This window comes from Chelonoidis abingdonii, chromosome 3, assembly GCF_003597395.2.
Source record: "Chelonoidis abingdonii isolate Lonesome George chromosome 3, CheloAbing_2.0, whole genome shotgun sequence".
In the NCBI taxonomy this organism is placed as follows: Eukaryota; Metazoa; Chordata; order Testudines; family Testudinidae; genus Chelonoidis; species Chelonoidis abingdonii.
Genome location: NC_133771.1, coordinates 127,736,680 through 127,764,002, shown reverse-complemented (window position 1 = coordinate 127,764,002; position 27,323 = coordinate 127,736,680). Strand labels below are relative to the sequence as shown.

Below are 27,323 nucleotides of genomic sequence, written 5' to 3'. Positions count from 1 at the left end.
AACACACCTCAAGAGACGCAGACAAGCCGGCCTTCGCACACCGCTCTTCACTGGTTTCTAACGTCCCTACCTCCCATTAGCCACATGTTTGCACCCGCCTCAGCCCAGCAGGCGTTGCACAGACCGACCCTACGCCGAGGACCAGCTACTCCTTTTCCCACCTCCTTAGATATTCGGGTTCCGCCACTCCACTTACCTCCCTTAACCTCGCCATCCCATCCTTAAGTGGCCCTATTCAGCGCGGTCCCAACTCTCTTCCCTTTCTCCGTTTCGTCTTCTTCCTTCTTTATCGTTATATGAGCTAGTACCAGACACGAACTTTTTACTCATTGTTTAACTACTCCCATTTACTGCACCAGGCTTCAACTTCTAACACTCGCTTTTAGCCTTTCCTCGACATTTATCCTACACTGTCTGACCGTCACGAAAGGTAGGCTTCCTTGCTAATCCCACTCTTCCTCTGCTTTTTCTATCAGCCTCTCTGAGATGCTTGCTCTCCAGCTTGTCCACTCAACTCTGCCTATGCGTTTTTTTCCCTTTCTTGGGGATGCAGCCGCTCCTGATATGTTCTGCAGTTGTACTTAAAGTGCTCCCATCTCCCGGCCCTCCTCCGCATTATGATGCCACCAAGTTTCTTCAGTCCACATCCACTCTCCCCTAACTAAATTTCTTAACTCTTTAAAAGTTCAGCCTCTGAGAGTCAACAAACCCTAATCCCACGACTATTTTTGTTTATCCTTCATCTAGTTTAAAAACTGAATTAGCTCATGATCCACTCGAACCAAGGTTGTCCCCTACAACCATTTCTTCTATGAGGTCCTCACTGCTCACCCCAAAACCAAATCTAAAACGGCATCCCTCTTCGTGGTTCTTTCAACTACTTGGTGAAGAAATCCATCAGCTACTCACATCCAGCCAAAATCCTGACGCCTCTTTATTCTTTCGCAACAGCACTTGTCCTCCAGTCTATATCTGCGGACGTTGAAGTCTCCCATGCAGTGCACTCGTCCACAATTTCCATTAGATTTTACCTTCCATTAAAGAACATTAAAGAAGGTCTCTACACCACAATATCCAACTCAGATCCCGCTGGCGGTCCCTGCTAAGCAACACCCCACAGCAATATCTCAGCGGAGCTCTAGTAAGCTTTCTCCTTTCCCCAGCTGGATTTTTTGCCGCAGACAGACTCTGTCTTCGCTATTCCATCACTTCTTATTTCTACAGTTCAACCTCATCATTGATATACATTGTCTATACCCACACCACCTTTGCTTTATTCTGTCTTTCCTAAACAGCACAGTCAGCTTCAATACCCTGTACTCCCAGCTCCATGAAACTACTAATTCCCACCATGTTTCTGGTTACCTCAAATCACCCATTTGCACTTCCTGCGCCCAGTAGCTCCAGTTCCTCATTCTTTGTCTTACCCTAGGCTCCTTGCTATTAGTCGCCTCACCGCCATCTTAATTTTGACAGGTGGTTCACTGACATTCTTAACCTGTTATGCAACACAGAAATCTCCTCACCACCAGCCATCACCTGTAGTCTGGTATCATACACTCACCCGCTTCCTCCCTTCATGTGCAACTTCTTTGGTCCACGGCTTGTACGCTCGCCTCCGGGGTTGTTATAAAAGTGGATGGGTAGGGTTCTGTGGCCTGCTTTGTGCAGGAGGTCAGACTAGATGATCATATTGGTCCCTTCTGACCTATGAGTCTATGAGTCTATGAGTATGCCACTGCCATTGGCTTAATGCAAGTACATGTGTACCTGAGGGTACAATTTGTCTCCACGAAATTAGTCTATCTGAAAAACAATTAAGGGAGGGGACTGAGGACAGAATGTTGCGCCCGTTCTCATGACTTCTGCCTATGGGCATCTATTTCAGGAGTGGTAGAGTATCAAGACCAAGGATGAGCTAACGTTACTCAGCATCCCATTTTGGTCACTCCAATATCAAGTCTTTTCATGTTTGACATGTCCTGTAATTAATTACCACCATTTTTATTTGTCCCAAAACTGATTCATTCCTTATTTGATTCATTTCGTGTCCGCTTATTGACATAACTGGTTCACTTTATTGCTGATTATCTGTGTTACGGATTCATATTGCATTGTTTCTCTACATGTTTACTGCATACAGTAGTTGATTCATCAGGTAACTGCTTCAGGGCTTACTGTTCTTCAAACTATTCAGCAATTTCCTTATAAATGTTTTTTAGGGTAACTGATTACTAGTCAGTATGGCCAGTCTCTGTTCACCTGACATTCTTTCAATGCCATTTCTCTGTATAGTATTTTCTTCTCTCCCCTTCCATCTCACACCCCTTTTTGTTCTCCCTTTTCTATGGCTCTCTATATTCCTCTCTCTCACCCTCATGAATTGGTACCCCACATCTTTACTGCTTCACCTCTAGACTCCCTAAATGTGCATCTGCAACTGAAGTCTTGAGTTCCTGTCTTCCAACTAAACCCTCTTCAGTTTGAATTTTGCCATCTTCTATCCACTGATACTGCTAATACTCCTAAAGTCTCTAATGACCTTGTGTTGGCCATCTCGCAGGGTCTCTACACCATCCTCGTCCTCCTTTACCAGAACCATAAAATGTTACTTTTGAAGGGAGGTGCTGTATCTCAGAACCTATCAATTAAATGACTACAATTTTTTACCACCAAGGCTACCTTGGATTCTAATCAGGTACAGCAATTTTCAAGCTCGTCTGAGCACACATGTAGATTTTAGAGCACTTAGAAGAATCAATTGTTAAGCTATGATCTCATCTCAGCCTTAACTGTAGTAGAAGTACCACTCTGCTATAATATATATACGCAGGCAGTCTAAACTTATAAAGTATGCACTCTGTACCTGAGAGAGCAACCCAACAGAAACAAGATCAACAACATTCTGTGTACGCTAGTCTTTTTAAAGTATGTATTATTAGTAGTATACCTCATGATAGTATTCATCACCATTCATTTTTTACAGGTTTCCACGCCCCTTTTAGGGCTTATGACCCGCCTTCCCACCCCATTTCCATTGGCACTGAAGTTTGGTGCTGTCAGCCATTTTGAAAAATTGTGTGTGTGTGTTTGACTAGGGGAAGTGTTGTGTGTGTTTGTGCTTGGGTACATTGAGAGAAAAAGGCTGAAAGAAGAGAGTGAGATGAAAAAGGAAAGTTTGGGTAAGGTTAAGGGGGGAAAAAAAAGAAAGAAAGGTTATTGGATGTGATTGAGTAAGGAGAGAGGATGGCATAGACCTAGTTTGGCAGGTTATTCAAGAATGGAAAGATAGAACTTAAAGGAAAAAAAAGGAAATTTTTGTTTTTAAAGGGTTAGTTGAAGAAAAATTAAATAATATTAAAAACTAGTTTTAAAAAGAACACATATAGCCAAAAAAGGGAATTTACTAAAGCAGAGGCTGTTTAATAAGCCCATGGCCAAAACCTATAAAGGATGGCTAAGAAAAACACAATTAAACTATTCACTATCAGGGTAGGTTAAAAAAAAACCTTAAAAACATTAAATAATATTAAAAGCTAAGTTTAGAAAGGGAATTTACTAAGGCAGAGCCTGTTTAGTAAGCACATGGTAAATAAGTAAATAGGAAAGCATTTAAACTACTCACTTTAATGTTTTTAATGGCTCTTTTTTTAATCTACCCTGATAGTGAATAGTTTAATTGTGTTTTCATGATCTGTTTGTGTGTTGTATTAATTAAAAAGTCAATTTGTCTTCTAATGGATCTTAAAAGCTGTGTGATGCTCTGTCATTTTTTTTTTGTTTATAGATTATGACTCAAGAGACTGCTGGTGACACTATTAATCTAGGTGCCTTGCTAAAAGTCCATGTAAATTTTTATCTAAAATATTCAATAGTATTTTTCATAATTTCTCTTCAGAATAACTGAAGACCACTAATACATTAAAACCCTGTATTATTTCACTTTGAATACCACACATACTATTTTTAATACATGTTCAGAAAAAGTGTTTAAACACACAAACTTCTACTTTGCCCCATCACATTCACTATAGATACATTATTCCTTTGCTGATCTTTGTGTACATTAAATCTCTGGCTTTAGGAAATGTTTACAGTTGAACTACACCCCATAAAATATAGATTTATGTAATAGAGTTGCTGACACCACCAGAGACTACTTTAATGAAATTGTAATTTATTCAACTAAATTAAGATTGTTTGGTGTGAATCAATTGTGTGTGTGTGTGTATGTGTATAAAGTATATATATGAGAGTGCTACTTCTTTGCAATGCAAATATATATTCTGCTCTAAGCTATATCTCATGAGCTGCTGTTCATTTAAGTCCCTGGAAAGCCCATTGAACATGTTTGTTTAATATTTTCTTTGTGATTGTTGCTAGCTTTCACTTGGAAGCCAAAAGGCATTAATCTATGTGCTTCCTATTTGGCTCTCTTTTAAAAGAGAGATGCCTGCATTTTTCCCTTCTACCTGCTTTCATTGTGCCAGTTCAATGTACCCCATGATATTAGTCTTTAGACAACGAGTGAGGCCTGAACAAGTTGGCTGTACATTTATGCAGATTACCTAAGGAAAAATTGTTAGTGGATGCTGTCCCTATGTTTCTATCTAAAAACTTGATCATTCTGACAGAGACAATTGCTGCCCCCAACGATGCTGTTAACATAAGGATTGATTATGCCCTCAGGCATGACTCTGAGGCCTCAGTGGATGTCCTGAAGCTTATTTTTTCATGTACATACTTGCTTTGGTGGTTTCTTGGTTGACATTAGAAAACATATTTCAAAAAGTATGGATAAAAATTGCAGAGGATTCAGGAAAGCAGGAAGATGTTGCATTTCATTAGATCTGTTCCTAACTGGAAGTATATGTGTGAAAATATTAGCAGTTGAAGAGTGTAACTACATTTTAAGACAGTTGTCTTCAGAGAATAAATTCTGTGAACAGCTGACAGAAGACCTGAACTGAACATGGCATTGGTACCATGAATTTGGACTACTATTATGGTTGTCAGCCCTCCAGGATTGTCCTGCAGTCTCCAGGAATTAAAGATTAATCTTTAGTTAACTGTTATGTCATGTGATGAAACCTCCAGGAATATGTCCAACCAAAACTGGCAATCCTAACTACTGTCCAAATACGGTACATGTTATTTCTTAATGGCCAGCTCTATAAAGAAGAGCTCAGGCCTACGCAGGTGGCTTTCTTGTGTGACAGTTCTCTTTATCCAAGAAAAATAAATTATTTTCTGAGATACTGGGATATCTAGTGGAATGATTTGTTTAGGGCCTCCAAAGAAGAGGTCTGTAATCTCTTCTAAGAACATAGTTTATTTGTCAGCCCAAAGGTAAACTTATACTTTTGATGAGTCAGGTTTAGGAATCACCAACTCAGGATCAGTCTTATTCCTGAAGATATTTTGGTGTGGCAACTTACTGAGGTTGGGTTTCTCTGTGGTAGGATTGATATGCCTTATTCAAAGAACATGGAAAAAAAGGTTGCTTATAACAATTTTGTGCTGTGGGTCTATAAATAGTGGGTTATTTCCTTCCAGAACCAGGAAAGGAATAGAAAAACTTTTCTTAAATTTAAAAAGTGTGTGTGTGTGCTCGTGCGTGTGTATAAAATTGTGATTGCATCTACATAAACAGTCAAGTAAAATGTGTTAGTCTGCATCTTAACCGTTCAATAGCTATGGACGGGTATTATGTAAGTCCATGAGGGGACCAGGCATCCTTTGCTGGTGAATGCAGCCTGCAAGTATGTGGCATACATCTTCCAGCTGGCCACAGCGGCAAGGGATGAAGTCACAAAGGCTCTACTTACAGTCATTAGCAGCCCATCTGATCATTCCACATCTGAAGCAGTGGAGCTTTACCCAGATATGGCATGGAAGGTGAAAACCAGGGACTGGATAGTTGGATCTGTCATGAGATAAGCATTGGTTATGTTCAAAGCTCGTTCTTGCCACCAGTACACCTGGAGGTGATATTGAGGTTCCTTAGGGAAATTGTCCAAATGGGGTGCCTTGAGCTAAGATGGTGGTTTGGTGTCTTAAAAACATCTTTTAACAGGGTTAGCTATGACATATCTTGCACCTTGAGAAGCAGATTCTGCAAGGCGACTTGTCACCTGATGTCAGGAGGGGTGATGTTGGACAGAACTGGCAGCAAGGTCAGGTTGTTTGGTCTCCTGGTACCTGTTATATGCATAGTTTTATTTAACTGAGTGTCTACAAGTTTTGTATGAAAAGAGATGAATCACACCGGGGAGCAATAGTGTCCTACAGAATTGCTCAAGGCAAGCCAAGTATGTTCAGTGTCTGCATTGTGGTTCCTGAGGTAGAACCAGCTAATTTGCTGATCAGGTTGTTTCGTCTTTATTTTCAACAAGGTCTTGGTAAGGTGCTCCTTGAAAATCAAGTTATGGTCCAGTGTAACACAGAGCTACACAGGTTTTGAGTCGTGGCCCTGGCTGTGTCCATTTAGGAAGATGTTGAACTGTTTTTTGGCCTTTGTATGATAGAGGGAAGCAGCTCGAAATTGTCTTTTTGGCACTAGGTTTAACTCTCCGTCTTTTACAAGAGGGGGCTGTGATGCTGGTAAACCAGGTACCAGATCTTGCCAAGAGTGTAGGCATCAGCTGAGCACTGACAAAGTCATCACAGGAAACCAGAGCAACTCACCTGTATGTTAATATTGTTAAAGATGTTTATTGAACTTATAAGAATGTGTTTAGTGTTTAGAATGTATAAAATTCTTGTAAGTTTAGTGGATTATTCTTACTTGTAATGTCTGTATCCTATGCTACCAGGTAGTATGGAAGTTTTGCTTTATAATAGTAAAAATGCCTGCTCTGAACCTGTGAACCTAGGCAGGAAAAGTAGTTCACTCCTCCATCCAGAAGAACTATCGAGGCTAAATCGGCCATTGTGGAACATCACAACACAAAGGCTGGTTTAATGACCCTTTTACACCCATGAAGGTGCTTTTTTAAAATATAAAATATATATGAGATACACCTATCTCATAGAGCTGGAAGGGACCCTGAAAGGTCATTGAGTCCAGTCCCCTGCCTTCACTAGCAGGACCAAGTACTGATTTTGCTCTGATGCCTAAATAGCCCTCTCAAGGATTGAACTCACAACCCTGGGTTTAGCAGGCCAATGCTCAAACCACTGAGCTATCCCCTCCATGCGAGAAAGCATGTCCCTCGACTTGAATTCTGGAAGAGGGAAATAAAGGTAGCTAACATGAAGATTTTTCGTCTCTTTGGTGTTAGGACCTTTACAAAGGCTGGATCTAAGAAGTAAAAAAGCAGAGATCTTCAGAATCAAACTAGGTTAGCCCTAAAAAGACATTCAGTGCTGACAGATTACTACATCTCTATCACCTTTTGGAATCATAGATACAACTCATTTGTGTATATATGTTTCCTGCTTTAACCTGTAAATAATTCTCTCATTTGTTTTTCCTAGTTAATAAAGCTTTAATTTGTTTACTATCAGATTGACTACCCACGTTGTGTTTGTTATGAGATCTAAGGAACAAATTGATCTGGGGTAAGTGACTTGTCTCTTGGGACTGGGAGCAACCTGAATATTTTGTGATTTTTGGTATAAGTGACCAATTATCACTAAGTCTAGCTTGCCTGAGTGGCAAGATAGTCCTCCTGGGCACTCCAGTCAATCTCTGGCTCTATGGTAAGTGTTACAGTGATCCAGGAGTTCACATTTGTTACTGGGTTGATGAAATATAATTATAGAGCATACCACCAGTTTGGGGTCTCTGCCCGGCTTTTGACAATCTGTCCTGAGGTTGGCATTCTTGGTCATGAGCCACTCCACAGTGTGATGGGCCATCTCATTCATGTCAGCATTCAGGTATCAATTTAAAAATTAGAGAGGAAAAACGGCCAATATACTGAAGATCAGACTGGTCTTGAAGGCTCAATTAAGAAAAATATAGCCTTCTTATGTAATTTTTCCATACATTACTTTTATAATACTGAGATTTATTTCTTCAGACAGTAGTACTTTGAATGTACCAATCAACTACTCCCTCATGGTGACAATGATTGAGAGTTGGCTGAGTATCCACCTGCTTGAATAGGCCTATTTTGTCACAAAATGTAAGTCTGTATTATGTACAAGCCACAACTAAGACGTAGAACTTGTTCATGCAAAGAAATACAAATTTACCTTGCTCTGAAAAGGATTCCCAGCAATTTATCATTTTAATTTATGTACTATCTTAGCATAAAAATCTACTTAAGGGGCTCTATCCTATTCTGATAAGACATGTTGAACAAAGTAATGCTATTTCAAGAACACTACCTGTTTTCACTTAGGTTTAAAGCACCACTGTAGTTTAACAGATTCTCATATAATGAAAATAATTTTTAGAACATGATATGTAATAGAACCACCTACTCAGTGAAGAGATAGGAGAAGTGAAATCTGTCTCTCATGATAGACTGACAGGGGGAAATAGAGGCTGCAGACTTTGGGCTCCTGATTATTATATGGTATTGTTTACTATATTGATTATTGAACATTTAGCTTGCTTGTATCACTTTAAAATCACAGTAAGGGTAAAAATAAGCACTTGCTGCATCATGTTTGCTCTCTTAAAAAATAATCCCCTTCAAATAGGGAACCAAATGTTTTGTTATTTTTCTCTCCCAATGCTGAAAGGAAGCAACTGAGTTTTTCAACGCATCTCCAAAATGGAACAAAGAATTGGCAGTGAAAATCCAACTTCTTTGAGTAGCATCCCTATGGGTGCTCCACTTTAGGATTTCATTCACCCGTGGGCCTTTGACTGGAGATTTTTGGTAATGGTTTGTTCAGCCCACACATGTGCTCTACACATCCTCAAACCCTGTAGCAAGGATGTGTAGAGCTGCACAGATGAACCGTTCTCAGTTCCTTCTTGACCATCTTTGGCCTGAGATGGACATTGAGTGTGTCCACTTCAGCTGAGTGTCTTATTGTTAAAAGTTAGTTAGTTTGTTAGTATGTAGTTAGTTCCTTTTGGGATTCTTGCCTGTTCTCTTTTACTTGTTTTCCCATTTGTAGGGTCATTTTGAATCTTTATTTTCTGGGGTCTGCCGGGATTCCCAGGCTCCAGGGGTAAGGCTGGTGATAGCCTGTCTACCTCCAGATCCAGGTCACAGAGAGCTTCAAAGGATAAGATTTGTGATACCCAGTCTACCTTAGGATCTTAGTCACTAAGAGCTGCGAGGGTGAACATGGCTGCTAACCTGGCCACCTTGAGATCCCAGTCACTGACAGCCTCTGGGGCCAAGGTGCCTGCCGCCTTGCACTCTAACTCAATGGATACCAACAAGAGGAGAAGTGTTGCGTCTTCTTCAAAGAAGCCTCAGTCGGTGGAGACCTCAGTCCCAAAAAGGAGTGCTGTTGAGGCTCCAAGTGCTTCTGGTACTGTGAAGATGCCTGAGGTTGCTTCTAAGAGTCATGCCTCTACCAGGAAGGATCTGGTACCAGAAACCTCCTCTGCTCTCAGTGAACATATCCACGCAAACAGGAGACCAGCACCATCAGACTCTCTTTTACTCTCGGTACCTACTTTGGCACCCCATACTGTTACATCTCAGTGTGTGCCTGGGCGTGCTCATCCCTCAATGCAAACTAGCCAGGTACTGACCTCGGCACCAAAACTGACCTCCTATCGCAGAAGGATAGGTACGCCAAATAACTGTAGTCTCCACTGCGTACTGGTATCACACACCTCCTGGCACTGGGATCTTCTGGGTTACCAACTGCTCCTTTTTCATTGAGACTCTCTCCTTTTCTGACTTCCACCATCCAGGGAAAACGTGGTGACAAAAAATATTGTGGCCCCGCCAGGGATACAGAATTTTTATTCTGACATCTGACAGAAATTCTTTGGTAATGGATTCAGTCAATGAACTTTGGAGGCAGAACAACATGAAGGCTGTCCCATATAACAAAGGCCATAAGTATCTTGATCTTTTTGGTCACGAAAGCAACTCCTCTGCAACATTACCTGATTCTTCTGTCAGACTGAAGTAACCTCATTGATTTCAACTGAGTTACTCCTGGTTTGCACCCAGTGTAAGTGAGAGAAGAATCAAGCCCAGTGTTCCTTATTTTGATTTGTTGCATTTGAGGATAACTGTCATCTAATGCATGGTTCTTGGGGATAGAGACTTCTCTGTAGCAGGTATTGTTAAACAGGGCTGGCCTTAGGGAAAATAGTGCCCCGAGTGAACTTTCTTTGGTTCCCTTTAAGTACTGCTCCCCAAGCAGCAGGCAACTGCTCAGCAGGCAGAGCAGCAGCAGGTGGGGCTACAGCTTCAGCCCCAGGTGGCAGAGCTCAGGCTGTTAGCCCCAAGTGGCTAAATGGAAACGGGCCCTGAAGTATGGGAATAGGAGGGGAGGCAAATCATTTTTCTTTTGTAACCTGGGGTCACAGTATAGAAAGAGTTGAGAACCATAGGTTGAGTGGTCTGATCAAGGTGCTAGAATATCTCGGTTCTTGTCCTAGTTATTCTTTTGATTTGCCATGGGATTATGCACAAGTCATTTAAAACAGACATTTCAGAGGTGGCCAATGATTTTGGGTGCATCAGTTTTTGCATGCCCAGCTTGGCCATGCCCAGCTTGGCCATGATTTTCAGAGGCACTTACATCTTTTATTGACTTCTGAAGACTAAGGGGGGTCATAAGCAGGGTCCTACTTTACCCAGTTGTTCTTTGCCTGGTGAATAAGCCCCTTGAGGCCATGGGCAGCGTTAGTAAGATAGAGCGGATGTTGCATCATCATCCAAAATGGCCCGCTGCCCCTCAAGCCCCCCCCCCACTCCCACCCCGGGTCTGCAAGCACTACCCCTGCAGCTCCAATTGGCTGCATTTCCCGGCCAATGGGAGCTGTGGAATTGGCACTGGGTTGTGGGGGCAGCGGCAGGGGCCACAGAGACATGCCAGCTGCTTCCAGGAGTGGTGTGGGGACGGGGCAGGCAGGCAGCCTGCCTTAGCCCTGCTGCGCTGCCAGACTTTTAGCGACCGGAGATCGCGATCGACTGACAGAGTCTCCAGGATCGACCAGTCAGTCATGATCAACTGCATCATTCACAAGCACAATTAAATTATGAAATAGAAATGAATAATTAATAATTTGAAATGGCACAATATTGCTACTAATTCAAGGTGTGTGAAAGACTGGATATTTCATAATAATATTTATAACGATGTCCATTTGTCCTTGTCTTCATTTAGGAGGGTTACAAATTCTTAGAAGCTTGATTTTTATACTTGGCAACTTAGGCAAGTATTTTGGTTAATGAAGTGTGCATTTTTTAAGACACTTTTCACTATGATTCCTAATCTGTTTTTATAGACCTTTTATTGAATGTTTTAGTAAAGTTTATCAAAGTCCATCCACTAAATAAGATACATTTGCCAGATCATGCTTTTTTGCTGGAGACCTCTGAAACTATAAATTGTTAGTCTGAGGATATGTCCTTGTTACTTTGTTATTTATTACTTATAAAGTATCAGAGGGGTAGTCGTGTTAGTCTGGATCTGTAAAAGCAGCAGAGGATCCTGTGGCACCTTATAGACTAACAGACGTTTTGGAGCATGAGCTTTCGTGGGGAATACCCACTTCGGTCAGATGCATCTGATGAAGTGGGTATTCACCCACGAAAGCTCATGCTCCAAAACGTCTGTTAGTCTATAAGGTGCCACAGGATCCTCTGCTGCTATTACTTATAAATGCATCCTTAGGAAACAGATTCATATTCATGCACTGTGAATTTATTGTTGACTTAGTAATTTCTCTTTCTTTGGAATTTTTTTTATGCCAAACTGCTAGAAATCATGGATTTTCTAAAATGTGTTACTTTTATTTAACCTTTTCACAGAAGATAGAGAGTTGGCATATGGAAAGCGGTCTAGAATATTTTTTATTGTTGTTGTTATTGCGATGAAGTCTTTGATTTGTGTCCCTCTCCAGTTTCCCTACTAGTTTTCTTTTTGGTTTTTTGAAATCAAAATTAAACATTCACTAAAAAATAGAGAACAAAGTGTATAGAAAGGAAATAAGGTAAATATTATTTTTCTAATGAGACTTCCTATGCTGCATTTATACCCTCAGCATGAGACATACAGAATTCCACCAGTTCTATATGTTTTTGGCTCCTCAGGGAAGCAGTCTGGAGTGGGAGCATGCTTCTGAAGTGTATCTCACTTAAGGCTACACTGCAGTTGGGAGCATGCTTCCCAGCATGGGTAGACAGACATACATACTTTAGCTCTGCTCAAGATAGCATGCTAAAAATAGCAGTGTTGTCAGGGATAGGACAGTGGCAGTGCAGGATAACCACCTGAATCCAAGCCCACTCAGATCCCTGGGGAACATACTCAGATGGCTAGCCTGAGCCACTGCCTGGGCTATCCCTGGCTGTACTGCTCTTTTTATTGCATTAGCTCGAGCAAAGCTAGCATATTTCTGTCTGTCCGAGCTGGGAAGTACACTCCCACCTATAGTGTGGACGTACCCTTAGAGTGCTGTCATACATTCTAATCCCAGAGTTATCTACATTCTATACAAATCTGGTCTTCACTCACTTCTATTTTTGAGAATTTTTTACATCAGAAACAAAGCCTAACGAAACTGAGATTACAGATACAGTTAATTATGCTAAAGGAATGAATCCCACACTAATTTAAGTTTTTTGCTTGCATAAATATATATTTATGTATTGTGTTCTTCATCTAAGGTCTGTGTCCTACATTGTGTCCCATATTTGAGACTTGACGGGTTGAGAAATGTGTGTATAAGTCTGACCCTCTGTAATGGTGGTTACACCACTCCCTGGGCCTTCCAACCAATAACAGTTGGTTCCTTCTGGACTAAACATTGAAGGAACTTCCCTCTCCTCTCCCACATGATCTGCTTCTCCTCTGTATCCAATTTATGTCCCATTCCAGCTCTGTAGTTCTCCATGTGTCCTTTGTACGCTATCCTTGCCTTCCTGTCACATCTGTGTATTTACTTTTAAATTAATGTTCTCTGACACCCTGGGTCTAATTAGCCCATGACTGTTGACTGTCTTCAAAGTTAGGTTTTAGCACTTTGTTTTGGTTAGAGCCTTTGGAGATTTTCTGTTCTTTTCAAGGCCTTTGTTTCTTCGTGAGACATTGGCCATTTTTGTCCTGAAAGGCCTTGACATTTCTTCCACTGTGACTGATAAGCATAGTAGTTGGACATCCAGGAAGTCATGGGTCTACCAGTAGAACTGGAGTTATGTTGTGGTCCTGGCCACTCCTACTTCCTGTAAGAGCCAAAATTCCATTGAGAGTTTTGCCTGTCTTGTGTTAGAAAGATAGGACCTAGTAGTGAGACTCATACTCACATGATATTTTCATAAAAGCAGAATTACAAGACAAATAACTTTCCCTTTTTAATTTAATACACTCGTTGGTTTCTCTGCTTGGTGTAAGCAATGTCCGTATAAAGGATGTTGATCATGGCAATGAAACTCTTATGTTGAAATGGTATAACTAGTACAAACAAATATTATTGCAGTTTCCATGATATTAATGCAAAAAAAATTACTGTGGATATATTATTAAACCGAACAATGGTATGTTTTGGCATATTTCCAGGAGAAGAAAAAACCCTACTAAATTATATTAATTATCGAAATAATGACAGGTGTGCTGAGTCAGTTTAAAAAAAAAAAAAAGAAAAGCAAGGAATTTATTTACCAGATAAAAACTGTTTGAAAATTTGCCATCTATAATATATTACATCATAGATTAGTAATGCCTTAAGTTCTTTTGCAGATGTTTGATACAATCGCCATCCTTCATATTGTTCATTTGAGTGCTTACAGAAATTCCAAGAATCTAATAGCAATATAATTAGATAAAAATCTGTCCCACACTGACTTTTTCCATTTCTTTTTAATATTTTTTTTCCTTTTCCCCCACCTTTTCTCCCACAATCTCTGGGTATACAGTCATTAATAAATCTTAAGTAATGTATATCAGTATATATGGTATGTTCTTTATTAGGATAATAACTCACCATAATAAAAAGTGCCAAATAAAGTACTGGAAAGGCTAACGTCTTCTTTCTTGACATACTTACTGGCATATATTCTGATGATTATAAGACAAGTTAATAAAGAAACATGACCTCTTTATTGTTCTGTGATGGGCAAAAAAACTGCTGCCCCATCTGATGTAGAATTTATAATTGCACTTCGTTGATGAAGCATCAATTGTGATGAATTTCTTGAGGATGGCGTATTTCAAGATCACTGTTACATACATTGGTATTTAATGTTGGTCAGTCTTTCCCATTTTAAGTAGCAGTGTTATTTCAGAATTCTGATTCTTGTTGAAATGATTTAATTTCAGAGATAATTACTTATACAAATTTCTCACACGCTACAACCTTTGACCAAATTATCAATTTCTTTAATTCTTATTAGACATTTTGATCAGTACAGGATGTAGCTTAAAACTTAGGCTGCTGTTTAGGCCTAAACATATGCCTTTTCCATTTCAGAATCATGTAATTAAAATAAAAAAGTAATGCTGCTATGTGTGGGTCACACTGTGTGATTAGAGAGCTGGTACAGTTGTAAAAAAGTACATGATAAATTAATCACATGGCTTTGCAAATGATCACATGGATTGTATTACTGTGTGTTTGTCACATAGATAATGCACATGTATTTAATATTCTTTGTCTCTGCTCAAAGTTGATTTAAATAATATTAGTTTGAGAAAAGTCCCTTCTGCAATTTTGAGTAGTTGCTGTAATTTTCAGCATGTCCTGCTCAGCCCAGGTACTACAAATCGTATAGTACAAACTCATTGATCTGAGTCCTACACTATATAGGCAGTACACGGTGAATCAAGGTTCTTAATTTATTTTATATTTGTAAAGATAGTTGATAAAAAATCTCAAGTAATTTTTTTCTGTCAGACAAATCCTGTAGTCCCTGCTCTGTCCTTACTCAGTCAAAATTCCCATTGAACATGATTTGACTCTGTTATAGGGCCTTAAAAATGGAAATTGATTTTATAAAATTATATTCAGATCCTCTTAATATTATTGTGGGTGATGATAAATGCCTATGTAAAGAGTATTTTAAATATACTCAAGGTTTATAGAGTATAAATACACCCAATATCTATATATTTAGACAGTATACTCCACTCATACAACTGTGATGTAACTCTAGAGTGTTAGAAATACGTACTTCCTTTCTTCAGCTGGCTACCTATTTTGTAGCAGATATAGTTTATGATGCAATATTTTTAGGAGCCAGGTCATACCATATAATGTAGGGTGGCAAAAGTGGCTTCTGGCTATTTTGCTGGGTGGTGAACTTAGAATCTAAATCATATCCTAAGAGTTTGTTCCCTAAGGGAGACTTATTATTTGGGTATGAGCTAGATACCAGAGAAAGATGCAGTGTGCAAACTTTTAAAAATTACTACCATAGGGAAGAGAGAAGCAGGTAGAACGCTGAAAAACTCAAGAGGGACATATTTCAGAGTAGCAGCCGTGTTAGTCTGTATCCGCAAAAAGAACAGGAATACTTGCGGCACCTTAGAGACTAACAAATTTATTTGAACATCAGCTTTCGTGGGCTACAGCCCACTTCATCAGATGCATAGACTGGAACATACAGGAAGAAGATATTTATACATACAGAGAACATGAAAAGGTGGAAGTAGCCACGAAAGCTTATGCTCAAAGAGGGACGAAGTTATCTTTGAAATGTGGCAAATCTGCAAGCTTTGCTCCAGGAACACCCCCCCACACACTTTTTGTTTGTTTGGTTCAGAACAAAAGACAGGCACAGATGCGTCTTTTTTCTTACACTGTAACAGTCGTTTCTTTGAGGAACACACATTTTATAGTGCCATAGTAACTCGTTGGACTAAAAGGGTTCAATTCTGCTTTCATTTACATCAGTGTAAATCCCAGTTTACTCCATTAAAGAATTTAGGCAGGGTAACTGAGCAGAATTTATCCCAAAGAGTTCAAACAAGCATCTGCTTAAAAACACTTAAAACTGGAAGTTGTATTCCTTCTACAGGACCTAGTGTCAGAGATTACACAAGGACTTCCTGCTGACACATATGTAGAGGCTTCTTTAAATATGACCATATGTTGCCTGTGCTGTGGATAGCCAGGCTGACAACCAGTTATGCCACCTCCAGCTGTTCACTAGCAGGAGATGGGGAAGTGCTATCACTATCTTTGTTCTGCCATCTCTTTTTTTTTTTTCTTTCAAAGAGCTGGAAAAGGGTGGCGCTGCGGATCGCCTAACTCCCACAGCACAGGCAGCCAGCCAGCAGCCATGCTTACAGGATTCCTAGCTGCACTGATATGAGCCAGGTAGCCTCAGGATTAATGAATAGGTTTGTGAGACCCCTGGGGGAGCCCTCACATACACCCTCAGATTTGAAGGCCCTCATCTGAGAACCTCTGCCGTATGCTGTTGCTGAAAAAATGTGTGTTGGCTTTGCTCTCTTCCTGCCCAGTTGTTTTCCTGTGCAATCTCTTGCTTTGGTAATCATAGAAATGTAGAGCTGGAAGGGACCTTTAGACATCTATTCCTTCTCCCTGTCCCAAGGCAGAACCAAGTTCACTTGTCAGGGATGGTCTAGATTTTAACCTGCTCTTCAAAACCTCTAATGATGAACATTCCACAACCTCCTTTGTAAATACTGTTTCAGTATTTAACTATCCTTCTATTTAGGTCAGATCTACACTAAAACTTACATGAGTATAAGTGCGTCACTCAGGGGTTTGAAAAACCCACACTGCTGAGTGATGCAGTTATACTGACCCTAAGCCCTGATGCAGACAGGACTATGGTGATCGGAGATGCTTTCCTGTTGCCATAGTAGCGTCTTCACTGAAGCACTACAGTGCGTGGCTATACCAAAGCTTTTCCTAATATCTAATCTAAATCTGCCTTGGAGATTAAGATCAATACTTTGAAGTTTGTATTTCTGCTGGTATTAACAGCCATTCTTGAGTAACACAGAGGTGAATTAGGCTCTGTATCTCAAGAAAACACTTGTGGCAGAAAACTTACACATTATGTTCTCAAGATTCAGTAGTTTGAAGTGAAGCCTAATTTTACGTCTTCATCCCGTGTTTTGAAAAAGGTCAAACTAGGTGATGAAGCATAATCCTTTCTGGTAACATAAGAATGCACAGGGATAGAATGGGTAAATGAAACAAACTTGTGAATTCAAATATTAAGGAATTAAGGAGTCTGAGGTGTTTCTCATGCCTGTATTATTATGAGCAGGTGGCTTCTACACCGTGCTCCAAACACAGTACGCATAGGCTATAGCAGGCTTTATCCCTTTCTCCTTGAGGTTTGGTCTCGTTGAAAATAGGAACTGAAAAAGAAATGACACAAAATCTAGCTCAAGTTTTCCTTGTAGATGTGGTTACTCCCAAGATTCCTCTCCCAGGATTGTTCAATCACACAGCCTTTTGCTTTCTAAAGAGTCACTCCAGGCAAACATTACCAGAGAGCTACAGTTATGAGATATTGTATTATGATGTGCCAAAAGAAACAAAATTTATCACTCTGTTCACAATTTATTTTATTTACATTAACTGTTACTATAATATCTGTTGTTTGAAAATTTTTACCCATCATGGCTTGCAGTGGGGAGGACATAATCTTGATTTCTGTGTGAAGTTAAGAAAAATCCCATCTTACTGAAGCATCACTACCTATTAGCATGCTAATCATTGTCTTGGTCTTCAAGTCAGACCTAATAAAACTTGTCATAATGAGTATGGAGGTGTCATAGGAGAAAATTGTTAAAGTTCGTGGGGAATGTGAAATAAGTGTGATTGGTTTAGCCCTGGAATCTTAGGGCTTGACTAACGGTGTGCGATTGCAGAGGACACAAAAGTGTTGTTCTCTAATTTGCCCGTTTGGATACTGATGGCACATATTAAAAAGGTACCCTAGTTCATATTAACATAGTCCTCTTTCACATAGAACTAAGTTAACACACTTTGGTACCTTTTATTTCATGCCAGTAGCATCTAGGCAAGGCAGTTAGAGTGCAACACTTTGGTGCAGTCTGGAATACACACCTTGTAGTCCACACTGCACAGTGTAGACCTAGCCGAAGTCACTTGCGTTTGGAATTACAGTACAGTCTTGGAGTTATAATAATATATCACCTGTCCTGCCAGGGTTTTTTTTTGTCCATCTGCATGAATTCCATTGCATTACACTAAGTTCTTGTTTTAAAAAAGACACACCATTCCTGGAGGGCAAGTGGAATTTTAGTGGTCCCAGTCTGTATTTTTGTTTTTAAAGATGGGACTCAATATACAAATGCAGAATGGGTGAGACTATAGAATATGGAAATGACTGATGTTTAAGGACCCTCATTGGCATGAAAGTATGTTAATGACTAGTGTAGCATCAGTTTAAATGTTGGGCAACATACTGGATGAGCCTGATCCTGCATCAGTGAAGTCAATGACAACTTTGCCATTGACTTCAATGGGCGTACATTAGGCTATATATATCTAAGGAAATTACTTTATCAGGAAAAGAGGCTTTTTTAAGGAAATCTCAATATGAATATACCATTAGATTAGCTATTTGTATATTCCTTTTTTTTATTGCATGTGTGCCATAGCTCAGGACAAAATGGGGATGAGAATACTGTTCAATCACTAGGTTTCAGTCAGTGTTTCATCCATGATATGTAACACGTAAGGTGTGAATATTTGCCTGGTCCAACTTCAGGTTTGCTTTCCATGAGCTTTCATTTGAGTAAAACTTAATTGCTCAAATTTTCATTTAAAGTGAATATGAAATGAGTACAAGCACAGACCAAAAAAATTACTTTAAAATTTGAGCTAATCATTATGGATTTTTTTTGGCGATCTTCATCCAGCTCTAGCTTTAACCAAGCATATTTCTGATCAGAGAGATACATTCCTCCCAGAGGAGGGAAGTGACCCCAAAATGTAAGTGGTTATACAGGGACAACTTATACTGTCAAGAGTATTGCAGTGCAATTTACATGGGACTACACTGGAGAATCATTTGGAAACTGAAGCTGGTATAAAACACAGCAGTTTGAGTAAGGCATCTCACTAGGACCTCATGACAACAGTGCTCCAGCATCTGCACTAGCAGCCCATTGGTCTCTGGAGTTTAAGATGTTGATTATGACCTATAAAACCCTAAATGTCCTGGGACCAGCCTGCCTTTCATTGTTTTACAGGAAAGAAGAATTGTATTCTTTTGTGAACAAGGAAATTAAGAGGAATTGGCTATTCTTCGTTAATGTTAATAGTAATTTGAGTCTTCAGTTTGGTGATGCAGAAATAGATAAACTTTGTTCATTCTTGCCACAGTTTAGTTTTCTAGAGCCTAGAATTATACCTCTGTATACCAAAACTATATCCTAGTAGTTTAGTCACAGATAGGAGAACCCAGCTTCTGCAGGGAGTAATGTAGATTTTGTCCCTGAATCAGAAATGAACCAGTGCCCATTATGGAGCTAATGTAATTACATCATTAAAGAAGCCTTGGCACAATTTGCATGAGTAGAAAGAGCTGGAGGATTTGGAATCTTTTTCAAATGCCAGTTCAAGTTCTAATATTCTGTCCGCCTACAATTCCTCACTGTCACTTCAACTAGGTAAGTATGCTTTAGGTCTACACTAAGCAGTTGTATTTTGTTGCTGCTTCTAAGTTTGGTGATGTTTGAAGTGATTAATATACAGTTCATAAACACTTTGGACTCCTTGAAAATGAGAGTTGTCACATTATTTTATTTTACTCCTCAACAGGGTGGCCAATTAATGACAAGCTTATCATTTCACAGAGGTAACTAGACAGTTGTTATATGATTATGTACTGTGGATGTAGTAGGACCTTTCTGTTAGTCAGTTACAAATCAACTGAAAGCCATTACACAGAATTAATGATTTTTCAGTGGAAGATACAGTTTCTGTAAAAGTAAAAATTTGTAAGAGCAAAGTTTGATTTTGCAGAAATTTTATTTTTCCTCTGGAAAAATTGAAATGAAATATTTAATTTTGACACAGTTTGACCTAAGTCAAAATATTTTGGTTTGTTGTTGTTGAAGTAAAATGAAACATTTCTTTTCTAGTCAGTTTGACATTAAATTGCATTTGCTTGGAGTGCTGCAGTGCCATATGAGAGTTGTAGTTCAGGTGCCTTGTGCCACTATTTTCTCCTGTGGCCCGGGTTCCTTGGCTAGCCTACGTCTCTTGTGATATGCGTCCATCTCCCCTCTGACTGAGTCACATGTATCAACATGGGAATCACATGAGTACAGTGCATCATGGGAGAAGTCATACTGCCATGGTGCCCACCCACAGAGAAGAATGATGGCATGAGGCATCAGGGTAATTTATGCAGATTAATTTTAATATCAAAGTGACTCAAAAGGAAACATTTTGATTTTAAATGTTAGAAACTTTTTGTTTTGGTCTAAATGTCAATAAAAACGGTTTGACATTTATGATTTGAAATGTTTTTGAAACATCTTGTTTTTCAAAAAAATGTACATGTTTTGACTTCTCAGTAAGGCAGCAATAATGGAAAACAAGGAATCTGTTTTGCAATTTTTTTTGAGATTTTGAAGTTTGTTTTGGATAGAGCTATTCACCCAGAATAGCCAATAGTCCAGTGGTTGGGTACCCTATGTGCTTTGGGAGACCCAGGTTCCAATTCCTCAATTCCTGCTTTTCCTGATTCAGAGCAAGGACTCCTTGGTTCCCCTGCATCCCAAATGAGTGTCCTAACCAGTCTTTCTGTCTCTTTGGCTTAATGAATATTTAATTATTTATACAGAGTGGAACAGCTCTAACAAGAGAGATTCAGAGCAAGGACTTGAACATAGGTCTCCCACTTCCCAGCTGAATGTCCTACCTACCCATTGAGCTATTGACTATTCTGAAGTGAGTGTCTCTCCTTCTTTCTGCTTGTCTGTGGTTTAAACTAGAAATTTCATCTGGGAAAGTTTCTTGTTAAAACTGATCTATTTCCCTGAAAACTTTTGGTTTTGATTAATCAGCATTTTTAATAGGGGAAAAAACTTTAATTGAAAAATTCCTGAACAGCTTTACTTTTCTGTCTGATCTGGTATGTAAACAAATGTCCAAATATTGGAATTATCACAGGGTGGAAATTCTGATTTTTGCTCAACACTGCCATTAAGTCCTGGTCCATGCCTTCATTCTTTGGTCTGATGCTTTTTTTTCTTAAATTTGCCTTCATGCTTCTGCCCAACTCCCATAATGGCTTCTGCACTCCATTTCTGAAGTTTGACCTGTAGTAGACCTCCTAAGAGTTGCATAAATAACTTAATTAGTTAATAGGGAGCACTGTAGTTAGTTTAGCACTATATAAGCGACCTGATTCTGATCTCACTTCAGTGAAGTTATTCCTGATCTTACACTAGTATATGTGTAAGATCAGAATCAGACCAGAATTGTTTCAATGGAGAAACAGGAGTCTTCTGGTTGCTTCTAAAATGTGGTCCTTCCACATTATTATCCAAAATTTTGCCACTTCTCCAATGCATTTTTTTCGTTTATTGTGGAGAGAGGAAATGTATTCTTTAATCAATTAAAGATCTACAGTTTCTTAGACCAGAAAGCCATGATTTTTTTTTTTAAATTTGTGTATTTTTTTTTTAAATGTGCCGTGCGGGGCGGGGATGGGGAGAACATGCTTTCAGCTTGCATGAGGAAGTAAATCCTGTATTCAGAGGAAAATAAGGCTATTTCTGGTGAGATTTTAGTATTTCAGTCTATTCCTGTGTGCTAGGCCAGCATTTCTGTGTATACATTTTCAGTTTCCCTTCCCTGAACAGAATACACAGCATTTGCCCTGCAACACAGTGTATTCTGAGCCTGCAGTGTCAACGTAGAATGAAGAAAAAGGGAAATGTTGCTCAGTACAAATGCTTACCCAAGATGGAGAACATTTTTTCTGACAGTCCCAGCACTGAGCTGCCCAGGAAGTGAGTTTTGGGTTCCTCCTATGGAAATTTATAGCTCTACCACTTGAGTCATTAGGCTATCCCAAAAATCATATATTGTGTATGTGCAGTGGGTTACACTTAAAAAGTTCATTGCATTTTGAAAGATTTTACTGGTTTGATAGTGATTCCTATATTTAAAATAGGGAATTCTGTTGGAACCATTAGTATCTTTAAAACTAGAATAAACTGTAAGTTTGACCTGTGTGTGTGTGTCTATTTTTCTTTTTCTGCAACTATTCATTTATGCAGACTTCACAGCATTCACAGTAACCAGAAACTTTGCTGATGCTTCCAAACAAGGAATTGAATTATCCAATTCACTGAATTTATTGAATGATGATGTTTATCTTGGACATCTAAAAGACATTGTGAACTGTTATAATATATTTATTTTTTCCTCTCCCTTCCAGTTACACCAGATTTTTCCGACATTTTGCCTTTTGATATGTAAGGGTTCTTTCAGTGTTGAGAACTTAGGAACTTGAGGCCAGATCTGTAAAGGTATTTTAGGCTTCTAAAGATGTAGACAGACACCTAATGGGATTTTTCCCAGCACCTAGGTACCTAACTCTTATTGAAATCAATGGAAGTTAGGCAATGAGGTGCTTTCAAAAATCTCACTAGGTGCCTCTCTACTTCTTTAGGTACCTAAAAACCTTTACAAATCTGGCCCTGTGTGCCTTTGAAAAATTGTTGACAGTATCAACAAAGTTTGATCAAACCAGTTCAAGAGACAAACTTTAATTTATAAGGGTTTTCAAAGCATTTGTTCACTGTAAGGAGTCTCTTTAATGTATCTGTGTACCTCTCATTAATGTAACTGGAATTACCTGTGCACTTTTAAAAGAGTACCCACTGAATACTGATGATTTAGGATTTGGCTGTCAGTCAAACAATATTAATCATCTCTTTCCAAAAAAGAGAGCTTAAAATATTATGTTGACAAAATTGTGTTCTTTTTCAGCCTGGGTGAAGCATCCGATTTAAGTCTTAATAGGCTTTTTTGTGAATGAACAAAGATGCCATCAATAAATTTATATTAAAATATATTAAATGCACTCCACAATTTCTGATTAAGTCATTGTGGACTAGTGCTTTCCAACAAATAATTTGCTGGCTAAGCACTTTTCTCAGTTTAACTATTTGTGATTATGAGGGATTAGATATATTTTTATTGCAAAACGAAAATACAGTGTATTTGTGGGCCACTCAAATATTTTCTTATGGTTAGAATGTGGGTACTTCCACAATTCTGTTAGCTTCTTAAACCTTGGCATGGAGATACTTTGGCTTCTGGAAGAGAAGGAAGGAAAATTTCTGGTTTCCTGGTAGTTAACATCCGTCATGCCTACAGTATGTGTGTTGGATTAGTAGAGTCTCTAGAAAATGAGCTATGTTTGACAATTCACTTAAATATTACTCCAGTTATTGTTTTAGCATTTCTGTCATCAAGCCCTTCTCTGTTGTCAATTACATTGCATTGAGAATGTGGGCACACCTCTTAATTTGTTCTCTTCCCATAAGACAAGTACTGGCATCCATAAGAATGAAATGAGGGAGGATTGACTAGTAGTTTGAGAAGGGCCCTGGAGGCAGAACACCTGAATTCTTGTCCAAGATCTTTATTGGCTCGTTGTATTGTCTTGGCAAGTGTCTTAGGGCTAGAGCTGATTTGGATTTTTTTTTAATAAACTGAAACTTTTTGCAGAAATGTATCAGTTTTAATGAAACTTTCATTAGGAAAGATTCCTCAGGTCCAGGATGGAATCTCTGGTCCAGAACAGAGAGAGGAAGAGGCCCCAAAACAGGCAATTGTCAAGTGATTTTGGCACTCATGAGGGAGAGCCAGCTGCAAGTCTCTGCTTTTTCTCATTTAGACCAGGGACTTGTTCGTGACTTCCCACAGCTCAGGTGAGTGCCCTACCACCCGGCTGTTAGCTATTCTGAGCTGGGCTGCTCTGAGTCTTCTCTGTTGGAGCTGTGCTACTTTGAAAGAAATCCCCAAGAAAGAGGGATTGATTTAGAATCTGGTGGTTAGTGCATTCAGCTGTGGTGTAGGAGACACAGGAACTTGAATCTGGGTCTCTGACATCTCACATGAGTGCCCTAACCATCAGTCTATATAGTCAGTCTTTCCTTCTGGCCCAGTAAATATTGAATTATTTACATAAAATGGAATCTCTTCAACAGGAGAGATTGACTGTCTGTTTAGAGCAGTGGGAAACTCACCTTGGGTGTGAGAGAGCCAGGTTCAAGTTCTTGTAAGGCCTGGTTCATTATACAAGTTTTTTTAAAAAATTAGTTAGTAGGTATATCCTCTGGGATAAGTTGAATTAACTACAACTCATTTTATTTACCAAGATCATTTCCTATGTAGTGGATCATTATAAGTTTGTTTTTGTTTTGTTTTGTTTTAAGAAGACATGAGGTCTTCAATTCCAGATAATTGGAATTCACTCTTGCCATATCTTTCCTCCATTACTCTTCCACATCACATGGCACATCTGCAAAATTAAATTTCAGTTGCATGGATTTTTAGACATTCTGATCCAAGAATGTTCTGTAACCCTCACAGTCATTACCAGGACACCTTCCGTCATAGAAACTGAAAAAGCATCAGTGAGGATATAGTTCAAGAAGCCACCTAGTGCTCTAAAGGACATGTGTGCTGTGTTCCTGTTGACTGTATTTTGAAGTCCTATATTGTGATTGGGTACATAAAGGCAAAATTTTCCAAGTTCAAAAATTTTAATTGTTATTTAGAATTTTAGAGGTAAAAAGTTTTGTTATCTAAAACTTTAGATGGAAATCACAATACATACTATACAACAGCATCACCATCATAGATCCACTGCAAAGTTCTGGAAAATGTAAATATTTATCAAATTCTGAAATCAGCTAAAACAATCAAATGCCCTCAGGTATTAATTTTCAAACTTCTACGATAATGAAGTGATCAGACATACATTAAGTGGCAGAAAATTCATGAAGACTTTTTTTTCTATTGTGAAAACCATAGCTATGCTAGCTATATAAACATTTCTGATCCCATACTTCTGCCATTTGTCAAAAATTCAAACAAAAGCTTCTCCAACTAAAAAATTAGCCTGGGAATCAAAATAAACTCTTATAATGGAACATCAGTTGCAACCAATGCCCCCTCATTACAGTAGCAGATGTCTGCTATTCAGATAATTTCTTGTTTTACGTTGGTTTTACTAATTCTCTGTTTCCTGTCTATGAAACCTATTGGTTGAAGTAACTCACCAGGATATATCTCTGCTTTTCATACAATCTCAGTGAGTGATGTGGTTATAATGAGGTTTTTCTATATAGTGGATTTTTTAGTCTCTTTCCTCACTGTGAGCCTAATGGGCACATTCAGACTCATTATGAAAAGCAGTCCCACCAGCTGAATGGCAGTAAACTCATGAGCTTGTTTGCCAGGCTTCTCTGAATGTATAAGCCAGTTGCTGTAGCTCTAAAAATGACATGGCGAGTGTATTGATAATTTTCTGCATTGAAGCAATATGTACTGGAGTTATGTACTACAGGTATTTTAGTGAACTCTGAAAAAGACCATACTGGTACAGAAAACACTCAGACATTTCATCTAGCAGATTATTTCCCTTCCATCAATATTTTCTGTAGAATTATATCTGTGGGAGGCCAGTCTGTATGACTATGTTTTACTGCAGGGAACTATCTGTTCTTATGCTGTTCAATAAATCCTTGTTCTAACAAACATCTGTATTCCCTGCATTTGTTTGTTATATCCAGTGGGAGAACAACACCTGGGACACAAAGAGCATATATGTCTGCCAAAGTTAAGACTGAACTGAAAATCGAGTGTATCAATTAGTGATTACTCAGAATCTTGCCTAGTTAAGTCTGTTTGTTGTTTCTGTATGCTCACTGTAATTTTATATTGCTGTCAGGAGGAACATACACTTTTTGTTTATTGATCACTGACTATTATATGCTAGGAAATCCCTTAAGAATCCTTTCAAAATAATAAATTACAACATTGAAAGTTTCTCTTTAAAATAAAAAAAAATACTAAAATTTTACTGTACCATTATGTCAATAGTCCAGGGATCAGAAAACCTCCTCTTATACCATTTTAAAATAGATCTGACTTGATAAATGCTCACTTTCTAAAATGTTTTGGTCAGTGTTCATCAGGTTCAACTCCAGCCATGGTTTCCCAGTGGAGGTTGATTCAGACACCAGCATCTTCCAGCTCAAGGAGGTGGTTGCTAAGCGACAGAGAGTTCCAGCTGACCAGTTGCGTGTGATTTTTGCAGGGAAGGAGCTTAGGAATGACTTGACACTGCAGGTAAGTCTCCTTTGGTAGTTTTGTTTTTGGGATGCTGCCAGCTCAACTGCTTCTGTCTCCAGTGCTGCCGGTCTGACATTCATGACTGAAATCTGATAGAATAAATAGTGCCTGGGGATTCCTTGAACTTTACTCCACACTGCTTCATTAATTCTGACCTTCTTAATTATGCATTAAAACAGCAAGCAGGAAGGATGGGGAGAGAGAGAGAATAAGAGAGAGAGAGAGAGCAAAAGAGAGCTGTGCTAAGTGAATAAATGTTTACTGACTACAGGCGCAAGCTATGCACAATTTCTGTATCTGCTCAGTTTCTACCTTACTTATTCCATTTGAATCTTAATGAAGCTGAATGAATGTGAATAAATTGTTCCAAATCAGGCTGCTCACTCATCATGTTGTGCAGAATTTGTAACCCAATTGTGACCCCTGGAGGATAGTTATAAGGCTGCTGCTGTCTGTGTGTGCGTGTGCACGCTGATGGATGTAGTATTTGAAGGCCTGTTCACAGTTTCCAATGAGGTTTCCCCAAAAAGCACTGAAATCACAAACCTGTAGTTTGAAAGACTAGTGGGGAGAAGAAAGATTTATAAGTGGTTGAGTTCATATTTGAATTTCATTTCCTCCTGATTAACTGATAAAAATTAAATTCAGAGTGAATGGAGAGGGAAAAAAGAGCATAGCAGGACAAGTAACAAGACTCTTTTTATCTTGATCATCTCTAACCACTGTTATCAGTACTGCCACTCTCTTTTGTCAGCATCTCTTTCTTCCTGTGACTGATATTTGTGGAGATAGTAGCATTTGCTGTGGGAAGCATAAGAACATAGGTTTAAGACATTGGAGAAATCTGGAAATAATATATTTCCTCCCAATACAAAACTAGAGA

At 39.0% G+C, this 27,323-nt stretch overlaps 1 protein-coding gene across 3 annotated transcripts in view; it reads left to right on the top strand.

Moving 5' to 3' along the window:
- PRKN (parkin RBR E3 ubiquitin protein ligase) overlaps positions 1–27,323 on the top strand; it is a 1,220,657-nt gene that overhangs the window by 229,168 nt on the left and 964,166 nt on the right. For all 3 annotated transcript variants that reach the window (XM_075064091.1, XM_075064090.1, XM_075064093.1), the window contains exon 2: positions 26,274–26,437. In XM_075064091.1, coding sequence (XP_074920192.1) covers positions 26,274–26,437 — 164 coding nt within the window. The remainder of the gene's footprint in view (positions 1–26,273; positions 26,438–27,323) is intronic.